The sequence below is a fragment of the Diceros bicornis genome, chromosome 17 (genome assembly GCF_020826845.1).
Source record: "Diceros bicornis minor isolate mBicDic1 chromosome 17, mDicBic1.mat.cur, whole genome shotgun sequence".
In the NCBI taxonomy this organism is placed as follows: domain Eukaryota; kingdom Metazoa; phylum Chordata; class Mammalia; order Perissodactyla; family Rhinocerotidae; genus Diceros; species Diceros bicornis.
The window spans coordinates 25390999-25417114 of NC_080756.1; the positions used below are offsets into that span (position 1 = coordinate 25390999).

The following is a 26116-nucleotide window of genomic DNA, read 5'->3' on the forward strand; positions in this document are numbered from 1 at the left end:
TTGAGGTTGAGATTGAGGAACTGAGGGAGCACAGTGTTAAATGGATGATCCATATGGATGGTCATGGAAGTCATGCTGAATAGGAAAGCAGTGAACCAGGTGTTAAAATCATCAGTGAATGAAGAAGAGTCATCCAGGGACCAGAGAAGGAATGACAGCAGATGGTAGGGCCTGATGGCATGAACTTCAAAGGAACTGAGATTTTGGGAGGTAGAGAAGGAAGAAATGGTTTGGAAGAAGCAGTGGCAGATATAGAAAATATTTGCAACCTCCAGGTCCTAAGTTTGGTGAGTGTGAAAGGAAAAATAGCCTTTGCTTGAGAGGACTGCAGAAGAGGCAGCCTGGGGAAATAGCCAGATTTCAATTAGGGCAAGAAACTGAGGAGACTGTAAGGGAAATTAAGGAATGAAGGAAAACAATATATCCTTATATATTCTTTAGGACAGTAGGATATGGAAAATTTGCTGTGATTTCTACATGGTATAATAGAAAGGATAGAGGTGGGTTTGCTAAATTGGTTCAGATTGGTAGAATACACTGTAGAAATGGGATGAAGGTCCAGATGATAATAACCTGCAGAGTGTGGTTAACACAAAGAACTGAGTAGTATGGGGCCCCTGGTCATTTTATCTTTCCTGTAGCTTCGTCTGGTGTGGTAGCCATGGGTTATGCAAAGAATGAGTGAAAGCTTCCTCAGAGGATTATTCTCTTGTCTACTGCTTCGCCAAGATCTGTAAGGGTTTCTTCTCTCTGATGCCAGTGATATGATTGGAATTTTCCTTTGGGTCAACCTCAAAAGATTGTATCTGTGAAAGTTTGTAACTGGGCTTTCAAGGAGGCTGAAGGTCCAGGATTAACTTAAGCCCACCTTGAAGCATATTTGTATTACCAGTTGGTATTTACAACTTCGTTTATATATCAGTTTGGACTATTTCTTCCTGTCTTCTCCTCATCCCTTCTCCCATCCCTAACCCCTAATATATAAAAATCTAGCCACAAATTCTCTGGAATTAGCTGCGAATTTTAAGTTTCAGAAGTGGTGTTTAGACAAATCCTTGTAAACAGTCCTGTGTTCTAGTCTCTTCTTTGTGGGCCTACAAATGGTATTTTTAATGTAAACTTGAAACATTTTAATCCTGCATAATAGATGGGAGCCTTGAGCGGGTAGAGTCAAGTTGCAAATCACCAGTTATACCAGAAAAAAATTTGCCTGTTAATTCATCTTGGTACAGGATAGTCAAAATACACATGATATATTAAATTATTAATGTCTTTTAAGGGGTCTCAGAATTGATGGGGAGGAAGAGAATTAGATAAATCCTGCAAATTTGTTTCTTTTTTGTTATCCACAACTTTTCTGTCTGGTAACTGACCGCCTCTCTGTTTCTTTTGTAGGCGTTGTTATTTAAGAATGGAAGAGGATATAGATTTTAGAATCAGGTTTAGTTCTTTGTGTTTCATTACTGATCATGTTGGCTTTCGTGGCACTATAAAAAGCTCACCAAGTGACTTCGTTGTCATTGAGATTGATGAACAAGGACAGTTAGTTAATAAGGCCACTGATGAACCTGTTTACAAGATTAGTAAAGTGCCACCTGAGTCAAATAATTTTGCGAAAAAATCAAAACTAGATCTTCAAAATTTATCCTTTGAAGAGGGAAGCAGTCAAGAAGTTGATACTTTAGCTGGGTGCTCCGATGATGACCAGAATCATCAGTCTAGTTCGGAAAAGGAAGATACTATCAAGGATGGAGCTTCCAAAGATGAAGAAGAAAAAGTTGATGTAATAAGCTCCTTGTTAGATGAAAAAACTAATGAATTACTGAATCAGTTTGCCTGTGATACAAAAGAGAAGTGGAATTCTAAAACTGAGCTAATTGGACCGTCTCCTGAATTCTCATTAGGCAGAATCCTTGACAAAAACCAGAGGGCTATTTTGCATAGTGCTATTAGGCAGAAGTTTCCTTTCTTAATAACTGTAGGAAAAAACAGTGAAATTGTTGTAAAACCAAATCTTGAATATGAAGAACTCTGTCACTTGGTATCCGAAGAAGAAGCATTTGGCTTTTTTAAATATTTGGATGCAAAGAAAGAAAATTCCAAATTTACCTTTAAACCTGATACAAACAAAGACCACAGAAAAGCTGTCCACCATTTTGTCAACAAAAAGTTTGGAAACCTTGTGGAAACCAAATCTTTTCCTGAACTGAATTACAATGCTGCTAATCCAAATGTAGTGATAACAGTAAGGTTTCGGGAAAAAGCACACAAATACAGGAAGAGGTCTCTTCTTGAATGCCAGGAAAGGAAAGTTATACATACAGGTAATTTAATAAATCATTACCATTTTGTTGGGTAAACTTAGTTAAAATTTTGTGATAGCTGAATAATTTCAAATGAATTAAATAGACTTGGCCACAGGGATATTGGAAAAAAATATATGGGTCTGTTTTTTAATGGAAGATAGAGCTGTTCGAATTACACTCATTGTAAAAATTAACCTTGTTGATGAAAGTATGGTTAACAGACATTTATAGTTAACATGGTCACAGATGTATAAGGTTGAAGCAGTTATTTCATGTTTTGTAAGTTTTATTGGTGGTAAATCTTGATTTCATATTTTGAAAGTTATCTTAATTAAAATTAAGGATTTGGAGATAAGTAAAATATGTTTGCTATGCTTGGGAAAGTGAAGGGAATACCTTGTAATCTGAAACAATTGAACTTCACTACCCAAGGTAGGGAACCTGAAAACTTACAGAGAGCTCCTTCCTTTGGCTCTGGCAGTCTTTTAGAGAAGAGGTTCTCAGACTTTAGCATGCATTATAATCACCAAAAGGGCTTGTTAAAAGGGATTTCTTTTTTTTTTTTATTTTATTTATTTTTTCCCCCAAAGCCCCAGTAGATAGTTGTATGTCATAGCTGCACTTCCTCCTAGTTGCTGTATGTGGGACGCGGCCTCAGCATGGCCGGAGAAACAGTGCGTCGGTGCGCGCCCGGGATCCAAACCCAGGCCGCCAGCAGCGGAGCGCGCGCACTTAACCGCTAAGCCACGGGGCCGGCCCTAAAGTGGATTTCTGAGGCCTATTCTTAGAGTTTCTGATTTAGATGGTTTGGAGCAAGGCTATAACAAATTCCCAGGTGATGCTTTTTCTGCTGGTCTGGGGACCACATTTTGAGAATCACTGTTTTAGGGGATATATTCAGTTTCTAGGATAGGATAGAACTGATGAAATCTCACTCTCAAGTTTGGCTGACCAGGTTTAATTGGCCTATATCCTACATGAAGGAGGGAATTGTTTCAGATGGTCATGTTTAGTAAATTTATACAGCAAAGCATTTAAGATAAAACCAGCAACCCAGATTTGCACAGATGTGTGTGGCACAGAAACAGGATTGTACTATCTAGGGACTCTGTGGTATCAATGAAAAGAGTTTGGACCTTGGAGCTGTGTGGGTTTTATTTTGCATTATGACTTCAGTTCATAAAAAGATTTATGAACTTTTTAGTATCTTTAAGACTTAGTTTCCACAAATGTAAAAATGAAAGAATAATACCATGGGCAAGTTACTTAACAATTCATAACTTTTAGTTGTACTTTAAAAATGGAGTAGTAGTAAAGCCTAATTCAGAATGGTATTGTAAGGATTAGATGAAATAAGTAATGAAAATGTTTAGTATGTAATAGTTACTCAAATGTTAGTGCCTTCTCCTACAAATTTCTGTTTGGTTGTGTGACTTGCCTTTTCCATGAGAAAGCTGCTAGTATAGGATCTAGGCATGCAATAAATATTAACAGATGGATCTATTTTGAAAAACTAGTTTTACTTGTGGAGGGGGGAATTGCTGATAAATGATTTAAGCAGCTGTAGATTTTATACTACTTGAAGTTCTAACAATATTAATTTGAGGTAATGAGCCAAAAAATTGTGGAAACTTTTTATATATTAATTTAAGTTAGTTTTACAAAAACTATGAATATTTGGAGGGATATGTTAAAGGGAGGAATTGATGGTTCCCCAGAGGATGGTATAAAGATATTGGGATACCTACAAGTCCAAGACCAAAGAAAAAGACAAAGGTAAATTTTGCCCATCCCAGATTTTGCTTAGGCCAACCTTTTTTTTAGAACCAAAATAGCTCATATAAAAAAAATTTCTTAATAAGTAGACATACCTAAAAAATAGAAACTTAAAAAAAACTTTTATTTTTATTTTTTATTGTAAAATATACATATAATAAACTGTATCATTCTATCCATTTTTAAGTGTACAGTTCAATGGCGTTAAGTACATTTACATAGTTGTACAACCATCACCACTCATTCATCTCTAGAATTTTTCATTTTCTATACCAGTCTCAAACTCTATACCCATTAAACAATAACTGTCCATTCTACCTTTCCCCAGCCCTGGCAACCGCCATTCTGCTTTCCATCTCTATGCATTTGACTACTCTAGGTTCTTCATATAGGTGGAATCTGCAGTATTTGTCCTTTTGTAATTGCCTTATTTCACTTGGCATAATGTCTTCAAGGTTCATCCATGTTGTACATGTGTTAGAATTTCCTTCCTTTTTAAGGCTGAATAATATTCCATTGTCTGTATATACCACATTTTGTTTATCCATTCATCTGTCAATGGACATGACTTGTTGCCGTCTTTTCGCTATTGTGAATAATGCTGCTGTGAACGTGGCTGTAAAAATATCTGTTCGAGTCCCTGCTTTCCGTTCTTTTGGGTATCTACCCAGAAGTGGAATTGCTGGATCATAGGGTAATTCTGTGTTTAATTTTTTGAGGAACCACCATACCATTTTCCTAGAATACTTTTTTGAAGAAAGAATTCTATGAAAGATTTAAGCATCCAACAAAATTTTCATTTTAGGTATTGCGTTCCTAGCTCTACAAGTTTCATTTGATTCTTTCTTAGGTCTTCCATTTCTTATTATGTTCATGTTTTCCTATAATTTTTGGTCCTATCCTTAATAGGTCTTTAAAAGTATTTGTCTGCTAATTCTATCTCTGTCATTTCTGGGTCTGTTTTTATTGACTGACTTTTATTTGAGTTATGGGTCACATTTTCCTGCTTCTTTGCATATCTAGTAATATTTTTTGGAGGCCAAACACTGTGAATGTTACCTTGTTCAGTGTCTGAATTTTGTTGTCTTCTTTTAATGAATGTTGAACTTTGTTTTAGCAGGTAGGAAGTAATTTGCAGATGCACTTGAAGCTCCATTTTGAGTTTTATTAAGGGAGATTTGGAGTGGGCTTTACTGTAGGGCTGTCATATAACTCTACTATTATAGCATGATCCTTGTGTGGTTTCTACTGAATGCCCTTGCTATTTAAATAGATCTCTCTTCTCTGGCCAGTCTCCAGCCTTGTGTAATCTCTGGCAAGTTACAAATGCCTAGTATTTCATTGTCCAGCCTGGTAGAGTGTGGTAACCAGCATCCAGATGGCCCCCAATCATGCTTAACTCCTGATATTCATGTCTTGGTGTATTCCCCACCTACACTGAATCAGGGCCAGCCTGTTTGACCAACAGAATATTTCAGAAGTGACAGTGAATTACTTCTGAGTGTAGGTCATAAATGGTATTTCATATTACTCACTCTGACAGAGCAAACCATCACACCTTGAAAACACCCGAGAAGCCCTGTGGAGAGAAACTGAAGCCTGCCTCCCACCAGTAGCCAGCACCTTATGACCGATGTGAGTGATCCACCTTAGAAGGAGATCCTCCAGCTTCAGCTGATGTTCACCTGCAACTTCACAGTAGACCTCAAGCCAGAAGTATCTAACTCCTGAATTCCTGACCCACAAAAGCTGTGTAGGGTAGTGTATTAGGGTGCCCTGGCTACCATAACAAAATACCATAGACTGGGTGACTTAAACAACAGATATTTGTTTTCTCACAGTTCTGGAGACTGGAAGTACAAGATGAAGGTGCCAGCAGGGTTGGTGTCTGGTGAGGGCTCTCCCCTTGGTTGCAGACAGCCACCTTCTTGCTGGATGCTCACATGACCTCTTCTTTGTGTGCTCACGGAGAGAGAGATTGAGAGAGAGAGCTCTCTGGTGTCTTTTATGAAGACACTAATCTTAGTGAATCAGGGCCCCACTCTTATGACCTCCTGTAACCTTAATTGCTTCCTTAATAGGCCCCATCTCCAAATATAGCCACACTGGGGTTAGTGCTTTAATATATGAATTTGGGGGGGGCTAGAGACATTCAGTCCCTAACAGATGGTAAATGATTATTGTTGTTTTATGTCACTGGGATTTGAGGTGACTAATTGTGCAGCATTAGATAACTAATACAGATTTTGGTACCAGAAATGGGTTGCTGCTATAACAAAAACCTAAAACCTGTGGTAGCAATGCCTTTGGGACCTGTTGGCAGGCAGAAGTTTGAAGGTACTTCAAGGAAGCTGTCAATGAGAGTTTAAAGGAAAGTAAGAAAAATATAATTAGAACCTGGAAGGAAGGGATCTTTGTTGTGTAGTGGCAGAAAGTTTGGCAATACTGTTACTTGTAGTAAAATGGGAAATAGAAAATGTATCTAAAGAAGGGGTACTCTAATTAAAGAGATTTTCAGGCAAAGTGTTGAAAGTGCATGCCACTTGGGTAGTTTTTAGTGCTCATAGTACAATTCTGAAGGAAAAACTGTTAGATATAAAGAAGCCAGGACTTGCTGGGTTCAACAATAATTTAAAAAAATAAATAAATTCTCAGCCTTTCCAGATGGCACATGATGTTTAAATTAAGAAATGTCTTCCAGGCAAAGGGAAAATCGTGGCAGGTCAGGACAACATGTTCTAACAAGGAAATCTAGGATGTGATTGTAAAATCCTTTGTTAAAATTTTAGAAAGATGTAAACCAGTGTCTCAAAGAATGGTTCAGACAAACAAAAGGCCTTATAGGGACTTTAAGGGCATGACTCACGGATCCCCTATGTTCAACAGTAATTCTTCTAGGAATTTAGGGGCATTTTCCATCAGCAGTTTCAGCAGATGCCCTAAGCAGAAAAGATCTTATCTTGACAAAATTTGAGTGTATCTTTGTCTAATGGAATGACCCGAAGAAGACCCACACAGTGTTTGAAAGGGTCAAAGACTACAAAATAAAAAGAGGCATTTGGATTCCCAAACTTTAAAAGCAGGAATTAGGCTGAGAAAACTACTCTGCTGTACACAGGCTATCTTTTACAGAAAAGTGGGGTTCACTCAGAGGACAGAACCAAGACACAGAGGTGGGCCCTAGAGCCACAGCAGTTATTTCCAGATTTTGGTAGGGCTGAATTCTAATAAAGAAATAACCAACATATTCCTGGCTGGATTCAGAATTGCTACGTACCATTACCTTCTGGGTATTTCCAGTTTTCCCCCAGTTTGAACAGTCTATAGTGCCTGTCCTATGTGTGTCTCAACATTGTCAAGTGTGTGAAAAGCAGATTTGTCTCTTCGTGTCACAGTCCTTCGTAGTCTTCGTATCAAGAGAAATTATATTTGAGGATTCTAATTCAAGAAAATGTACCCAGGGAGGCTTATCTACATCTGGACCTGATTTAGAGGAAAACATGCTAGAATTTGAGCTGATGCTTTAATAGAATGAGTCTTTGGGGCCTTGGGAAGGAATGAGTATATTTTGAATGGAGGTAGGACATAAAGTATTAAAGCCAGAAGATGGACTGTGGTTCCTCACATCCAAGAAGCTCTCAGTGATCTTCTCCTGGTTGTCACACAGAGTGGCCTCTGTGACCAACAGAATATGACAGAAGTGATGGTGTGTGACTTCTAAGACTAGATCATAATAAGTATTGTACTTTTTGCCCATGTTTCTTGGCTTGCTCACTCTGGGGTAAGCCCGCTACCACACTGTGAGGATACTCAAGCAGCCGTTTGGAGAACTACTGAAGCCTCCCACCTATAGCAAGTCCCAACTGGCCAGCCATGTGAGTGAGCCCCTTTGGAAATGGATCCTCCAGTTCCTGTCAGGCTTTTGGATAACTGCAGCCCCAGCCACATCTAACTGCAACCTCAAGAGAGAGCCTGAGCTCGACTCACTAAACCAAGGTGCTCTTGAATTCCTGACCCGTGGAAACTATGAGAGAGAAGTGAACCTTGTAAGCCACTAAGGTTTAGGGTGACTTGTTACACAACATTAGATAAATAATACATAGCATTTAATCCTAGTCGTGTACAGCTCAGTAATCAGCAACAAACTCAAGAGATCACCTATGGGGATTTCTGGAACTCTCTCTGCATAGCTTCCTCTTATCAGGTACTCTGCCTCATGAATTCCTGCCCCCGCAGCCTTCCTGAACTCCCACCTCTATCCTCTTAATTCGGCAAGACCACTCTGCTCCAACTGGATTCCTGCTCTGTTGTGGTCTAGAAAGTACCTCGAGACAGAAAACTTCGCTATTTTAGGACTCACTTTGTTTGTTTTCCTTTTCTTTTGGATCACAGTTCTGTGCTGCCTGCTCTCCAGTGTCTAAAAACAGGTGTTTCATATGTTTTGTCTTGTTTTCTGTTTGTTTACGGTGGAAGGACAAGTCTAGAATACCAATTATTCTAACATGGCTGGAAGTGGAACTCACTAAAATAGAATTTTAAAATTTAGTATAGCTGATTTTCTTTTTAAATACTTTAATCATTCCAAGTAATTAAGAAAATGTTATGAATCTCATAAATTAAACTTATAAATTTGGTAACTTTTAGTTTTCCTATATGTTTCCATATTGTTTACTAATTTAATGAGATTTCAATGTAAAAAGACAAATTTAAATCAATTAGACATTTTTAATTGGAATTAAAGTCCCATTCTCTTAAACATTCCAAGTTTACTAAAGTCATAGATTTGATTCTCTTAAATATTTCCATTCTAAATTCAGAATCTTCATGGATAAAAAATATTTATGCACTAAGGTTAATCAGCAACAAACTGATAGAATCTCAGATAGTTTGGAGGTCCTTCTTACATGGCTGAGCTTGTGTAGTGACCCGTGACACGCCCAGATTGTCAGGGACAGATCTGACACATCGAACCCTAGTTATCAAACACTTTAAAACTAAGGACTGGTCTCAGCCTTTACACAGTAGACTTTTCTGGTCTACTTTTCAAAGTTTGCAACTTCTAGCCAGGCTACTGCAACACTTGATTGAATTTTGCATTTTCTTTTACTCTTAAATTATTTTAATGATTTGTGTCTAGTTCCATAGATTTGGCATACTTGAAGGACTACTATATTGTTCACATTATTCCTAATTGGTTCTTAAACTTTTTGGTTCCAGGACCCTTGAAGAGTGTAGCTCTTATAAATTATTATGGATCCCAAACAGCTTTTGTTTATGTGGTTATTATCTATTGATAGCCGACATTAGCAATTAAAACAAATTTTAAGACTATGAGTTCATTTAAAATAAATCTATTATTAACATAACATTTTTTATTGAAAAATAACCATATTTTTCCACTAAAAGTTCATGAGAAGGATGGCATTGTTATCCAGTTCTACAAATCTTTCTAATATCTGACAATAGAAGTCAGCTGGATTCTCATATCTGTTCCTGTATTTGATGTGTTGTAATTTCTTGTCTTGATTGAAGCAAATGAACAAAATTCAGCCTCACAGAGGTGTATAGTACAAGAGGGAGAACATTATGGACCCCCTAAAATGATAGGATTCCACAAGTCTTACACATATTAAAAAAATTTGGTATTTTGATATTTTTTATTGCTTTGACTGTTTGCCATACTTATATTCATTCTTCAAGCCCCCATAGCAGCAGCACTTCTTCCTCAAATTCTTTTCAGGCTCCCAAGAGTGAATGCTCCCAAAGCAGGGATCCATTATATCCTCAGCCTAGCACATCTTCCAGAATTATTTTATTTAAACTCTTTGATTAATCCTATCATGACAATAGCTGAAATATTTTGAGATTAGAATTTCTCTACATTTTAAATGTGGGCCTTTAATTTCATTTTATTTGAAACAACTGATATAAACAGTTGCCTTGGAACCAGAGGTTTATATTCAAATCCATTTGGTCAAGGTCCCCTGAAACTATAAAGGACAGGTTGTGATTTATTAGCACTGCCCTCTAACCAACTGAGCTAACCGGCCACTAGCTCAGGTTGTGATTTAGCACACACAATTAACTCGTATGATTCTTTACTTTTCTCTACTTCTTTTATCAGTTTTTAAAAGAATAACAGAGTCATAATACACTTAATTTATGACTGCTGTAACAGAAAATTTAGAGAATTCTAGAGAGTTGTTATGACAGTACAAAAAATAATGACCCTAGTTGTAAAAACTTTTAGAAAATAATGGACAGTGCTTGAGTATTCTTCAGAAATCATAGTTGTTTATACTTTAACAATTCTTAAACATGTAATTAAAAATAAAATATATTTTTCTTGTGCAAATTAGAAACTGAAAATATGTAACATTGCATTGCAGGTTTTTAAAACTTTCACATAAATGACATAGACTGCATATTTTTGAAACTTGCTATTTTTATGTTTTTAGAGATGATTTATATAGAAATATAAAGAACATATAGATCATCCCCATTCTTTTAAACAATTATGTGATATTCTAAAGTATGGATATTACAAGCTCTTGTGTACCTATTTCATATATTCATAGATAGATATATTTCACATCCTTCTACTTGGTGGGTCATGTTTATGATTAATATTAAATTTTTCTTAGGGCACCCTTCAGAGAGGCCCTTGTAGCTGCTGATGACAGTTACAGCAGTTGAACAAAATATAAACTATTCTATGGAAAAAAAATTGGATTTCCTTTTCATGATTTAAGGGGAGAGGGCAGTACTTCAAAGTATCTTATATGTAAATATGGTGAACTAAGGATTGCAGTATGTTGTTAATACTGGCAGGTTATATAGGCCAACATGTTGGGGTTTTTTTTTGTTTTTGTTTTTGTTGTAGTTGTTCCTCCTACCCCCCGCAATCTCACTCTCACCTTCTCATCTAGTAGACATTTTAAGCACCTACCATGAAGCAAGTACCATTTTATTTACTGGCTTACTGGCCTGGAACTCCCAGTCAATGGGCTGGACAAACATAAAGGGATAAACTTATAATACATGGTATTAGGTGTCATGATATAGATAATGATAACTTGTGGAGACATGCAGGATCAAGTAATCAACTTCTTATGGAGTTCAATTACTTATTCATTCAGTCAACAAATATTTACTATGTGTTAGGCTGAGGACATAATGGTCAATAAAACAAACGTGACCCCTGCTTTGAGAGCATTCAGCCTTGGGAAACTGGAAAGAATTTGAGGGAGAACTGCTGATCCAACTGCTGTTGGATCATGAAGAATGAATAGAAGTATGGCAATTAATCGATGGAGGGAACGCATATTTTAGACAGAGGAACTCAAATGTGCAAAAGTACAAAGCTGTAGAAGGCTCTATCTGTCCAAGGATTATGAGAAGTTCTCCGTGTCAGGATTATAGGATATATGAAAGGAAGTGGCACATGAGACTGGTAAGGAAGATTGGGGCCAGATATGAATGCCAAATTAAGGAATTTGGGGTTTTTTTTTTCTGTAAGACTTTATCGAGCCAACTATCATTTTTATTTTTTATTTTTTGTGAGGAAGATCAGCCCTGTACTAACATCTGCCGATCCTCCTCTTTTTTTGCTGAGGAAGACTGGCCCTGGGCTAACATCCGTGCCTCATCTTCCTCCACTTTATATGGGACGCCGCCACAGCATGGCTTGCCAAGCGGTGCATCAGTGCGCCCCCGGGATCCGAACTGGCGAACCCCGGGCTGCCGCAGTGGACCGCGCACACTTAACCGCTTGTGCCACCGGGCCGGCCCCCCCAGCTAGCGTTTTCAAAATGACAGCTGAAATCTGACACTGATTTTCAATCTCGATTCAAAAATACTCTTTATTTAAATTAATGATTTGATTCATTATGTTAATCTGTTAGTCTGCTAAGAATGTAATTGATGTATGGTACCTGATTTTTTGTAATCTAGGATTATTTTTGTTTCAGCCTTTACCCTACGAAAAGAAAATCTGGAAATGTTTGAAGCAGTTGGTTTTTTAGCTATCAAACTTGGTGTGATTCCTTCGGATTTTAGTTATGCAGGACTTAAAGACAAGAAAGCCATCACCTATCAGGCAATGGTTGTTAGAAAAGTGACTCCAGAAAGGTAATAAGACATTGCTCTACAAGAGAGAACTTTACTTTCTTAGTGCATCAAATAAATAGATGTAAGACTAAAAACTCAGAATAATACTGGGAGTATATTAACCTCACTATCAGGATTAATTAATTGTTTATGGGCTTACTGAACAGCATATTCTGCATTAATAATATAATTATCTTCTAGATAGAGTTATGTCTTAAATGTACATTGAAAATGTAGGTAGTTTTAGGATAGAAACTTTGAGAAGTAGCAAATTTTAAATGAGATAAATTGTTTCAAAACGTCCTATTTTATATTCAAATAAGCACTCATATTCAGGACTGTATCTTACAAATATTTTTTTTCTAATTACTATAATACTTTTATCATGGTTCCTTACATTTAAGAATAAATCCTTGTTAATTAGGATGTAAAACACTCAAATTTAGCCTCCTTTCAACTTAATCACATTTTAAAAATATCTTTTGTAGTTGTAAAAGAAATACATATTCATTGTAGATTTAGAAAATAGAAAAAAATATAAAAAAGAGATTAAAAGTCACTGATAATTTCATTACTCAGAAACAACCACAATAATCTATTGATCTATTTCTTTCTAGACTTTTTTCAGACACTATACTATATACACACATTACACAGACATTTTGTATATATATGAAAATCATACTATATGTGCAATTTATATTTTACTCATAAAAATAAAATAATATTGTTTTATGAAAATTTGTCATGAAATATTTCAAAATCATGTCCATTATGTAGACTGATTTGCTTAACATTCCCCTAGTTTTGTATATAGAAATAAATTCATTCCAATATTTCACTGTAAATAATACTGTGATTAATATTATTATACTTAAATCTCTGACTTATGGATTCTTTCCTTAAGATAAACTTCAAAAAGTTGAATTATTGGACCAAAATTCATCCTAATTTGATGTAATATTGATATATTAATCCTTGGCCATCAGATGTTTAAATATCCACTATTTGCAAGTAGATGTTTCTAAGCTCTTAGAGACAAAAAAAAATGTATATGATTTTATCTTTGTGGTCAAGAAGTGCAGTATAGGTTAGAGAGAAGGACTTTAGATGTTAAAAGTATTTAGCATCTGTTAAACTGTTAAAAGCTAGTTTCTAACTGACAAAGACAAAAAATATTATTAGTTCCTAGGAGATAGTACTTTAATTTGGCTTATGGGTATAGGATTTTAATTACCCTCCAAGTAAATAGTAAGATTTTAACAGATGCAGAAAATCTGAAGATATTTTTGGAGAGGCAGTAAGCTAAACAATCTGTCTAATAAAATTCCTAAAAGGACTACAGAAATAGGAATGTAAAGAAAAATTTACATCATTTCTTACAGGATATTACAAGTTAGGCTAAGATAATTGGCATCTATTATTTAGATGTTGGAGAAGAACTGAAAATTTGAGTAAGGAAGTGTTCAGAGCAGAATTGTAGGAAAATCTTCTGGTGCTAGCGGTTTTTCTTGGTAATCTTGGGAAAAGAGAGACTGAAGAGGAAAGGAGCAAAGTCTAAGGAGAGAAAGAAGAAGAGTTAAGAGGAGTTGAGCTAAGGAGACGTCAGAAGGCCTGTATAGTCAGAGTGATAGCATCAGGAATCTCTGTTCAAGTTCTTAAAGTAACTCTCTTAATATAATCCTTTCTTAATGGGCTTTTAGTGCACATTTGTTGAAATAACAGTAACTTTGGAATATTCCCCCCAAATTTTGTTTTAGTATTCTGATATAAGTGGTTGCCTGGCAACTGTCATTTAAACCTTATACTACTTTTTAAAATTTGAGATTTAACTGAGTCTATATGATTTATCATTTATAGGTTGAAAAATATTGAAAAAGAAATTGAAAAGAAAAGAATGAATGTGCTTAATATTCGGTCTGTAGAGGATTCCCTTAGACTCGGTCAGCTCAAAGGAAATCATTTTGATATTGTCATCAGAAATTTAAAAAACCAGACAAATGATTCCACAAACCTGAAAAAGAGAATTTTGGAGGCAATAGAAAATGTTAAGGTAAGCAAACTCAATTTTTTTTTTTTTTTTTTTTTTAACAGAGTCACAAGATTTATTATGTACAGATCACAGAAGCAGGGGTGAGGGTGCAGTGAGCCGGGGGAAGGGCAGTCCTCTGTGCCAGGTCATCAGCCAGCAGGGCAAACTCAATTTTTAAAATAAAGTACTGTAGGAAAATTGTTATAGTCCCTCTCTTTACATTGAGGCAAGAAGGGAAACTTTTCTTTTGTACCTTTTCTTTTTATGTGCATGTATAATTATTTTTTAAAATAATACTTAGGACCATTTGGCTTATTTTTTATTTTCTTAGTACATTTTTATATTAAAAAAATTTTTTTTAAAGTAATTAAAAAAATACAATGTGTAGAGTTCCCCAGAGAGGGGAAAATAAACTATCTGCATCAGAAGAGAGATTTTTTTAGCATCCACCATATAGAGTAGTATTTTAGGCAAAGGGATTTATTTCTTTGGAAATTTTCTTCAGTATGTAATTCTCAGAAATCTTTGGTAAATAGTTACATTTCTTTTCAGAATTATACACAATCTTTTTTCTTTTCAATCTAGCTTTTTGAATTTTTTCAGTGTATACAAATGATAAATCATACACGTTATTATATCTTACAGTAAAAATTATTTAATGTAAGTTTTTAAATGATGTTTGCCAGCCATCTAAATTTGCACATAACAACCATAGCCTTCGTCTGATCATCTAGACTATGGGTCCGCAAACTTTTTTCTATAAAGGGCCAGAAAATAAATATTTTTGGCTTTGTAGGCATATCGTCTCTGTTGCAACTACTCCACTGCTATTGTGTGGAAGCAGCCATAGACAATACATAAATGAATGAGCATGGCCCTGTTCCAATAAAACTTTATTTACTACAACAGTTGTTGGGCCAGATTTGACTTGTGGGCCATTTGTAGTTTGCCAACCTCTGATCTAGACCAGTAATTCTCAACCTGGGGTGCTTTTAAAAAGTCTCAGCAGTGAATCTCTACTCCCAAACCAATTAAATAAGAACTTTGGGGGGTGCAGCTTAGGCATTAGTATTTTTCAAAACCTCCGTAAGTGATTCTACTCTATAGCTAACATTGAGAAACACTGATCTAAGTTTCTGACCACAAAGACCTTTTTACACAATTTTATGCCTCTCCAGCAGGAAAGCAAACAAACAAAAACTGGTTTTTGTTTGAAACATCTTTCAACTAAAGATTGTTTAAATTACTCACATTTACCTGTGTATAGGCATTCTCTGATACCCTTTTTATGGTTGTTTTGTCCTTTTTTTTTCTAGACCTATTTAAAATTCTTTTTTTTCTTCCTTGAAAAACTGTTATTAAAAAGATATCTCTGGGGCCGGCCTGGTGGCGTAGTGGTTAAGTTCACCCACTCTGCTTCAGCGGCCTGGGGTTTACAGGTTTGGATCCTGGGCGCAGATCTGCGCACTGCTTATTAAGCTGTGCTGTGGCATGTGTCCCACATATAAAGTAGAGGAAGATGGGCACGGATGTTAGCCCAGGGCCAATATTCCTCAGCAAAAAGAGGAGGATTGGCAGCAGATGTTAGCTCAGGGCTAATCTTCCTCACCGAAAAAAAAAAAAAGGTATCCCTTAAAAAAGGGAGAGGGTTTTCTGAATTCTGATTGTATTTATTGTCTTTTATTTGGTACTTATGGCTATAGAACTTACCATTATAAAATTCCCATTAGGAATACTCTAGCTTTAGTTCTTATGATAAGGAAAGAGAGTTGAGAAGCCCTCAGAATAAGAAGTCTTTGAAGTTTTGTTTTAGAGGGTTATAGCTCTGATTGCTGTAAACCTTTTGTTATATCCAACTCTAAGTAATTTGAAGGGGTACTTAAAACTCTTCTGGTTAGTATAGTATACTAGCTGATGTTATTTTTCCCAATTTGAAATAATTAAAAGTATTTAACTGTGAGATTTAATCTAGGGAGTACTTATTCTATCTGCAGTTGATTTTTGTGAATGGCCTGAGGTGAAGATGCAGTCCTTTTGTACCATGCGGATAGCAAATTGTCTAGCATCCTTTATGGAACAGTCTTGGAGTTGGTGCTCGATAATAATCATTGAAGGAAGAAATGTATACTCCTCTCATAAAGGAAGTGTAGAAGACTCATTTATCTTTCAAGAAACCGTCTGGGCCTGGTGTTGTCTTTGTGAGAACATGTCTAAACACTGACCAGTGTCTTTAATGGTTGCGGTAGTAAATTACAATTTTCTGTTCCTGCTGAAGTGACGCCCTGCCATTGTCTTGGCCCCGGCTTTCAGAAACTGAGATAACAGAAAGACAAAACTGTTCTGTATAAAGGAGCCACGACTTGCTGGGTTTGAAAATAAATCTGTTTCTTATTCCCAGCGTCTCCGGGAAGCAGAAGAGTCTCAAAGTCAGCAAGAGTTTCAGGGCAAAGATCAGATCCAGTACTAAGTGACCAGTTCATCTCAGTTTCCTAGAACTTTCCTGGTTTTAGCACTGAAAGTCCCACGTCCCAGAAAATGCCTCAGTGATGTGAGTGAAAAGCCGACATATTTTTAAAGCTTTTTCACTCATCTTACTTTCTAACTTTTAATCATTTGTTCTTCTCCTTTCTATTCTTTAGCTGTATAGCATTTCTCAGACTATTTGGTCCACATGTGTGTATTGCCAATTACGGGACTCGTTTATTAAAAGAAATATGAAGAGAAAGACTTGGTTACATATTCTGACACAATAATTGTATTTATTTGTTTTAGTTCATGGCTATAACAAAGAACCATACACTAGGTGCGTTTTAAACAACAGAAAATTATTTCTCATATTTATGGAGGCTTGAAGCCTAAGATCAGGGTGCCAACATGGTCGTCTTCTTGTGTTCTCACACGGCAGAAAGAGAGTGAGTTAGCTCCCTGGTCTTTTCTTATAAGGGTGCTAATCCTATTCGTGAGGGCACTACCCTCATGACCTAATTACCTCCCCAAATCCCCACCTCCAGTACCATCACACTGGAGGTTAGGATTTCAACATACGAGTTTTGCGAGGACACAGGCATGTAGTCCATAAAAATATGCTTTTTTTTTTTTCTTTCTTCCCTTTTTCTCCCCAAAGCCCCAGTAGATAGTTGTATGTCATAGTTGCACATCCTTCTAGTTGCTGTATGTGGGGTGCTGCCTCAGCATGGCCGGACAAGCAGTGTGTTGTTGTGCGCCCGGGATCCGAACCCGGGCCTCCAGTAGCGGAAGCGTGCTCACTTAACCGCTAAGCCACGGGGCCGGCCCCAATACACTTTTAATTAATTGATTTTTTGTATTTATAGAATAAAGGGTTTGTGAATTACTATGGACCACAGAGATTTGGGATGGGAAGGAAAGTTCACACAGACCAAATTGGATTGGCTTTGCTGAAGAGTGAGATGGTATGGATTTTTTAAAAATATAATCTTATCTGTTTTGTCAGTTGTACTAACTACATGGGCCAGCTCCTTGCTTTCTTAACCCAGCATATAAATGCATGTCTACACACACATACATATACCATGTACTACATCACTGAACATTTATTGAGCAGCTACTACATTCTTGGTATCACATTATAAGAAAGCAAACTGTATGCAATGTCCCTGTGTTTAATACTTTAATAGGAAGGGTGAGACTTAACAGAGAATTGACCAATACTCACCAAATTCTTAGCGAACTGAATAGAGGATTTAAGGATTCCAGAATCCTGGTATCAGATTCCATTCCAGAAATCTGGTATCGGATCATATAAAAGATAGGAATTCACCCAGAGCCAGAGACTAAAAGGGGAACAGCAAATTTGAGAAAAAAATCTAACTAGTTTCAAATAAAACGAAAAATTCCAGTCACAAATAAGCTGTATTTGCTGAATTATTAAAATTATATATAATTTTAAAATGTATATTTTATATATATAATTACATATTATATATATGCACATATATTTTTGCACTTGATGGAGTACACATAATAGAGAAAAACTGCAAAACTATGAAAATTATATATTTGAGCAAATGTAAGATTATTCATATAATAGTGTCATGCTCACTCATTTGTGTTCTAATATGTTTTCTTGAGTAAAAGACAAAGACAGTAAAAGCACTTATGAGAAGCATGTGAGCATCATCTTACACATAGAAACAAAGTTGAGAGCTGCTGATGTAGACCATATCTGCAAATTTGTAGTCAGTTCTGGGCTTAACATTTCAAGAGGGATTTTAGCAAATGGAATATAGCTGACATGATTAAGGGTCTAGAAACCATCTTGAGGTGAAATGGTTAACTGAACAGTATTTCTTCACTCTAGAAAACTCTGAAAAGGAAATTAACTTATAAAATATTTAAAATTTTTTCATATGGACAAAGAATTTAGCAGTTTGAGGTCTGCAGAATGCAGCATGTGTTCTACTTGAGTTCCATTTGTCAGATACGTCATGTAACCTATAGGGCAGAGTACTTAACTTTGCCAAGCCTCGGTTTCCTTATCTGTAAAACGGAGATAACATGTATTTTATAAGATTTTTGTGAGAATTAAATGAAATAACTTTCATGAAAGCACCTAGTGTAGTGTCAGGCCCACAGTGGATAAGGGTTCAAAACTATGATTAGATTGTTAATTCTCTTGTTTTACAAGGGTAGATATTCAAGGGGCCAAGTTTTAGCCTAGTGTAAGAAAGATTTTTCTAACAATTGTCCGAAGGAATGGGATTCTTCCCCCCCCAACCCCCAAGAACTGGAAATTCCTTATTTCTCATAGCATTTAAACAAAAGCTGGATGGCTGCCCTCTCACCTCTTTCAACTTTGTATTCCATGCTCCCAAATTCTTTTTTTTTAACTTTGCTAGAGAATTAGTTATCAGTTCTTGCTGTGGAACAAATTACCCCAAAACTTGGTGGCTTAAACCAACAAGCATTTATTATCTCACTGTTTCTGAGGGTCAGGAATCTGGGAGCAGCTGTAGCTGGTGTTTGCACATCAGGGTCTCTCATGCGTTTGTGGTCACCCTGTCAGCCAGGGCTGTAGTCTTTGAAGACTTAACTGGGCATAGAGAACCTGCTCCCAAGCTCATTCTCATGGTTGCTGGCAGGAAGCTTTAGTTTCTTGCCATGGGGATACTTGTGGCATGACTTCCCCTGGAGAGGAGTCCAAGAGCACAAAAGAGTGAAAGACCACAACAGAAATGGCAGTGTCTTTTATAACCTAATCTTGGAAGTGACATACCTTCACTTCTGCTGTATTCTACTGGTCACACAAACTGATAAGTGTGGGAGAGGACTGCACCAGGCATACGTACCAGGTGGTAGAGATCATTGGGGGTCTTAGATACTGGCTTCCACAGCTAGAAACGCACATTTTTTGTCCTTTGCTTGAAGCACCCCCTCCCCAACCTTTGCAATCTTTATGTCTCAATTTAAATTCTCATCCCCCTCCTCAAGTGTATTCCCCTTATTTTGTGACCCTGCAGCCCCCTGGATTTCCCATTTTTGGTTTTATTATATTTTATTCTTATTGCTTATTTAATCTTTTCTAGTAAACAGAGACCATGTCTCCCTTGCTCAACACTGTATCCTGAGTACACTACACAGTGCCTAGCACATGGCAGATGCTTAATAATATTTGTTTGAATGAATTAGCTTCTTAATAAATATTTGTTTCAATGAATAAATACTGTAAAAGAAGTCTAAGTGGGAGGTTAGTTTGAGTGACCTATTTTAAGTTCCTTTCCTACTCTAAGACATGTATTTAGAAATAAATTACAGTGTTGGAGACAGTGATAAAATGCAGGAACTAGTAGATATCTTTTTTTTAAAAAAAACAAACATTTTTTAATCTTTTAGGTTTTAAAAGAAAATGTTAAATTTGGCAAATTTTTTTTTAAAGATTTTGGCAGTTATTTTTAAGACCAAATAATTAGGAGACTTGAGAACATGAATGAGTTAGTGGCTTGTTATTCCCCTATGCTTGTTTCTTCCCCTATTTTTGTTGTGTACGTTGGTCAAGTATGAGTTTTATGTCATTACTTCACTCTTATGTTCATATCTCCATGATAGAGGTAAAGAATGACAGAAGAATAATTATGGAAGTGATGGGGAAGCACTTTTAACAGTTCATAATATTTAAACGTATGTGGAAGGTTGCTTTGTACAGATGGTTTATTTCTAAATCTAACATTGACTGTTTAATTTTTGACAGTTTAAAAATAAAATTACAACTTTAAATCATTTGTTAAATGCCTATTCTTTTAAGATGCCAGAGAATTTTTTATCTTTTTTTAAAAGTAAGTAATTTGTCATTTCATTTAACATTTGTTTGCTTGCTTGGTTTTTAAAGGTGAAGGCTGTAAAATTATTTCTTACACCAGAAGATGTGGATGATCCTGTAAATAGAGCAAAGAAATATTTTCTTCAAACTGGTATTTAAAAGTTTCTTTACCCATATACAGCCATGCGGATGCACAATATAAATGTTATGTCAGCAGGAGGGCATTCATTGTGACATAAATGTGATAAGAAACAGATTGTAATATGTTGTATATTTAATCATATCATTACATGCCCTAGGCACTCCATTTTTGGCCAGATCTCCAGGACTTTTGTCTGTTCTAACACTGGCTTGGGGGTAGGGGTGAGTGGAGAGATAGTTTCTTAGTTTTTCTTGGGCTACATCATCTGAGATAGGAGTTCCCAATTCTGAACTGGTACTGATGGAAGTATAATTCGCTACAACTAGAGGAGGCTGAAAAATAAATAAAAGTACGTTTGCTATATCTGATTCTTTGTGCATTGTTTTTGGTTTAGTTGCCATTCAGCCCTGACTGCTGATTTTGAAAACTTTAGCTCAATATGATGATGTGTATGTAGAATGCTTACTAAAGAAAAGTGCTTTTGAGTGTGGGTTCTAGAGTCAATCTCCATGCATTTAACTCTCAGCTTTAGTACTTCCCAACTGGACGGGCTTGTGCTAGTGATTTAGCTTCATAGTTTTAGTGTCTGCATCTGTAAATTGAAGCTAATAATGCTACCTGAGTGTTATGAAATTTAAATAAGATAATAGATATAATGCTCTTAAAATAGTGCGTGGCACGTGCTAAATGCTGAATAAATATTAGTTCTATTTAAGTAATAATAACCGCAACCATATCATTTTAGATTCGTTCAAATATATGATCTACATATATATGGTAGTCTAGTGGTTAAGATTCGGGGCTCTCATAGTCACAGCCCGGGTTCGTTCCCAGTCAAGGAACCACACCGCTCATCTGTTGGTTGTCATACTATGGCAGCTACATGTTGCCATGATGCTGAAAGCTATGCCAACAGTATTTCAAATACCAGCAGGGTCATCCATGGTGGACAGATTTCAGTGGAGCTTCCAGATTAAGACAGAGTAGGAAGAAGGACCTGGCCACCCACTTCCGAAAATATTGGCCATGAAAACCCTATGAATAGCTGCGGAGCATTGTCTGATATAGTGCCAGAAGGTGAGAGGACGGTGCAAAAAGACCAGGCAGGGTTCCCCTCCGCTATACACAGACAGGGTCACTAGGGGTCAGAATTGGCTGATGACACTAACAACAAATATGTGCATAATGAATTTCACTTACATTGAATTAAAGGACATCAGTTTTCAAATATCTTCATTATTTTTAATTATGTACATATTACATATGTGTAATTATTCATAGGAGAGAAATATTTTTATGCTATACCACAATCTGTAAACAGTGTGGGCATTCCAAATTGTTATGAGTAGTCTAAGTAATACTAAAGAAAATTCAAAGTGACTTATTTGTTTGTATCTATTTTAGAGTCCTGAGAAGATAATTTCTTTATGGCAATGATTCTTAAACTTTAGTGTGTGTAAGAAACCTGGTGCATTTATTAAAAGGCCGACTGCAAGGCCCTACCTGAATAACCATCTTTGTGGTGGAGTCCAGTAATCTAATTTTAAAAAGCATCCCACTAGCAAGACCTAATAGTATACTTGAAGGATCCAGATATCAACTCTTTCTTATTCCAGAAATTCTATGTACATGTCCATAATAGCTCTTTAAATATCTCTAGGCTCAGAGGTTTATTTAATTTTTTTTTCCTGAAAACTCCTCTGAATAGCTGCGAATTAGTTTATCTCCATTTTGAAGTAGGAATTACTAATGTTTTGCTTTTTGCTATTCTTTCTTAAATCAGGGAAAGTGAAGGGACCATATGATTAATGATCTTGATTAAAAAAACAAACTCTGCAAGGGTAGCTAGGTTTATAGTTGGTGCTGAGCATCATCTTCATATTCAGGTTTACAAGATAGCACAGTTCATTGCCCCTTATATCGAGAGATAGTAAAGGTCTTGATAACTGGCCTTTAACTAAGAGTAGTTGACTAATTGATTTTCTCTTTATTTCAGAGGATGCTAAAGGCACACTTTCCTTGATGCCGGAATTCAAAGTTCGGGAGAAGGCGTTGCTGGAGTCCTTGCATCGCTTTGGCGTGACCGAGGAGGGTTGCATCCGGGCGTGGTTCTCTTTACCCCATTCTATGCGCATATTCTACGTCCACGCATATAGCAGCAAAATTTGGAATGAGGCAGTGTCTTACAGACTTGCAGCCTATGGATCAAGAGTAGTGGAGGGTGATTTGGTCTGTTTGGATGAAGATGTTGATGATGAGTGTTTCCCAAATGGTAAAGTAAGTATCATTTCATCAGAGTTTTCCAACGGGAGTTACCACACCAGGAACACCAATTTTCAGAAGTCCTTATTTTAGAAACAATTTACAACTAAACATGCATTTTATTTTTTACTTATATTTGCTCATCTCCTGCTTCTACTCATGTGTCAGCTGAGGCTTAACACATGTCAGTAAATGGAAGAAGAATAAAAATAGTCAGTGGTATGAACTGAAAGGTGCAAAGATGGTAAACCTTCCTTTAAAGAGCACATTTTTTAAAAAAATTACACAAGTCACACACAAAATAGATTCTTTAAAAGTAAAAGCCTTAACATTACAGATGAAGCTGTCATCCCTGCCACCACTCTATTGTGATTGCCTCCCCTGCCTCCAGAAAATCAACCTCTATTTTTGGGCATGTTTCCTTCTAGACTTTTTCTATGCTTTCACATAAATATCCACAAAAAGTAGATTTTTATTCTATTAGTTAACACTGAGAAAAGACAAGACAGGAATTAGAGGCTCCAAACTTAAAATATGAAAAGGAAAAAGAATAAGATTTTTATAGTAATAGTATATGGGGCATGTGGTGTTGCATGTGTTTCTTTTATATAAGTGCACTTTCACAACTTGCTTTTTTCTTCTTAATGATACCTTAGAGACATTTATAATAATGAAATTGTAATATAATTTATATTATAAAAGTTGATCCTTCCAGTTCCTCCCTGTCCAACTAGTATTTTTATGGTATTTTAATCTCTGTGGATTTGAACTAAATCATGAAATTGAATTCCATAAATCGTGTCAGGAAATTCATTTTACAGTATTGTAATGCAAAAAGAACAAACTATTATTCTCCAACATTATCTTAAGTCAATCTCACGAATATGTTTTAAAAATGAATGAAGAAATTTGAGTAGTGCTTTCATATACATCATCATGAAATCATTGAATTTTAGAGGAGAAAAGGATTTTAGAGACCCACTTTTCTAACTCCCATTTTATAGAAATGAAAATTGAGATCCAGATTGGAGAGGAGACAGATTGAGTGACATAGGTAGCAGAATTAAAGAGATCCAGTTCTCTGACTTCTAGCCCGAACTGGTCTCTACTAGAGAAATCATGGAGTATAGAAAAGGGGTCAGCATCTAGAGATAGAACATGGCCCAGTTTTTCAAAAATAGAGAAAAATAGACTCTGAACTGTACATAAAGGAAGCTTTATCTAAATTAATAGCAGAGCTCTAGATGTATAAATTAAGGTTTTTTTGGTTTCAAGTAATGAAAACCCATCTCAGACTAACTTAAGGAAAAGCAGACAGGAATTTGTTGGCTCTCATAACTGAAAGTCCATGACTGATTCAGGCACAGCTGTTTCCAGGGGCTTATGCAGTGTCCTAAATCATCCGTCTCATTTTCTTCCTCTTTCAGCTCTGCTTTCTTCTGTGTTAGATTCATTCTCAGTCTGGCTTATTCCTTTGGTGGCAAGATGGTTATTAGCAACTTCAAGCTTATTTCTCACAACTTCTCCAGAAAGAGGGCTTTTCTTTCCCAGCAGTTTCAACAAAAACCATGAAATTGAGTCTCATTGGCTAGGAATGGCTTGACTTGTGTCACATGTCCCCAGACCAAGTATTGTGGACTGGAGTATGTGATTGGTTAAGCCTGTGTTCCAGGGACTCCTTCCTGGACCTATCCCACCCAAACCACATTTGAGAACTGGGAGCTCCCTGGAAAATGAGGATGCTCCTCCCAGAAAAGAGGGAGGACAGCCAGAACCACAGATGTCTGCTTTACTATTTCATTAAATGGATGGCCTATGAATATTTAAATAAGAAAGTGATCACTAGGAGCAAAAATCACTAAGAATGGTCATTTAACTGAAGACTCTGAAACTTGGTAAAAAGAAATCTAGCAGCATCATAGGTTTTCTTTTATCTCATGTGGATGGAAGAAGAGATAAGTCAGTGATCCCCTCTTGATAAATAATGAAAAATCGTAAGTTTTTTTAACACCTGCCAGAAAACATGTCCATTTAAATATTGCCTGGGCAACACATTATTTAGTAAGTCAGCCATTTCTAATTCAGATTTTCAGAACTTAGAGGTTACGTTGACAAGATATAGCAATAATCTCTGAAATACATGTGTCTTATAAGACTTCTTTGTTCAAAATCACATTTGCAAGGACAGTTTTGTGATCAGAATTGTATCTGTTTTTCTTTTTGGAGCTATAGGAGAAAAAAGAACATTTTCTCCTTCATATCTTGCAGGGTTTCCTTTTATTTTTTATTTATTTATTTTTATTTTATTGTTTTATTGGCAACAAAAAATATCTTTATATATTTTAAGACCAATCATTTATAATTTATTAGTTAGCACTGAGAAAAGAAAAGGCAGGACTTAGAGTCTCAAAACATAAAATTTGAAAAGGAAAAAGGCAGAATAAGATTTCTAATAAGTGGTAGATAGAGCATGTAATGTGTATCTACAATTAAAAATTTTAGGAAACTAATCTGATTCCCCTTTTGATAGGATTACTAGGCTAGCAGGTGTATGTTTATTTCAAGTCACTTAGTAGATTCTCTTATAATTTTTTTGTGAACAAGATAGAGAAATATGAGTTAGACAATTAAAAAGTTAGGTGAATTCATATTTGGGGGACAGCCATACAGCAAAAGCATGTTTGTTAATTAATTGCTAGATAGCCTGGAGGAAGTTCCCTAAAGACAAAACAGAGTCTTCTGTACTTAACCATATTTGTTCAGTATTTTCATAAATTACAATATTGTAGCTATGCTTAAGAATTTGTGAAAGACAAAAAGCTGGAAGTGATGATGCAAAAGAGATTATAGTCCCATGTATTTTGGTCAGATCGCATCTGGAGTTTTATATCTATTTCTGAGTACAGCAGTTAAAATGAGTTATTTACTGTAAACAAATAAACTCCAAATGAAAAACAAAAAAAGGAGGGACATTATTGATAAGAGTGGGGATGTTGAGGGGAAAGCGAGGAGATTTAGAGGAGGTCTAGCCACTATATTATGTGCTGAATGCTGAAGGAGGATGGTAATGCTGTTAATCCTCGTGGAGTGATGACAGCTGCCTTTATACTTGAGCTGGCAGGTGCAAGAGAAATAAGAATTATTTATTCTGTGATGTCCTAGAGAAACATTTCTCAAACTTAATTTGTCACACA

At 36.1% G+C, this 26116-nt stretch overlaps 1 protein-coding gene across 4 annotated transcripts in view; it reads left to right on the plus strand.

The window, feature by feature from the left end:
- Nucleotides 1-26116, plus strand: part of PUS7L (pseudouridine synthase 7 like) — a 31961-nt gene that overhangs the window by 1846 nt on the left and 3999 nt on the right. For 3 of the 4 annotated variants that reach the window (XM_058558467.1, XM_058558470.1, XM_058558468.1), the window contains exons 2-7: nucleotides 1396-2324; nucleotides 12053-12212; nucleotides 14052-14244; nucleotides 17556-17654; nucleotides 20588-20669; nucleotides 22657-22937. In XM_058558467.1, coding sequence (XP_058414450.1) covers nucleotides 1396-2324; nucleotides 12053-12212; nucleotides 14052-14244; nucleotides 17556-17654; nucleotides 20588-20669; nucleotides 22657-22937 — 1744 coding nt within the window. Of the gene's footprint in view, nucleotides 1-1395; nucleotides 2325-6689; nucleotides 7958-12052; nucleotides 12213-14051; nucleotides 14245-17555; nucleotides 17655-20587; nucleotides 20670-22656; nucleotides 22938-26116 lie in introns of those variants that run through there. The other variant, XM_058558471.1, reaches the window with a different exon arrangement.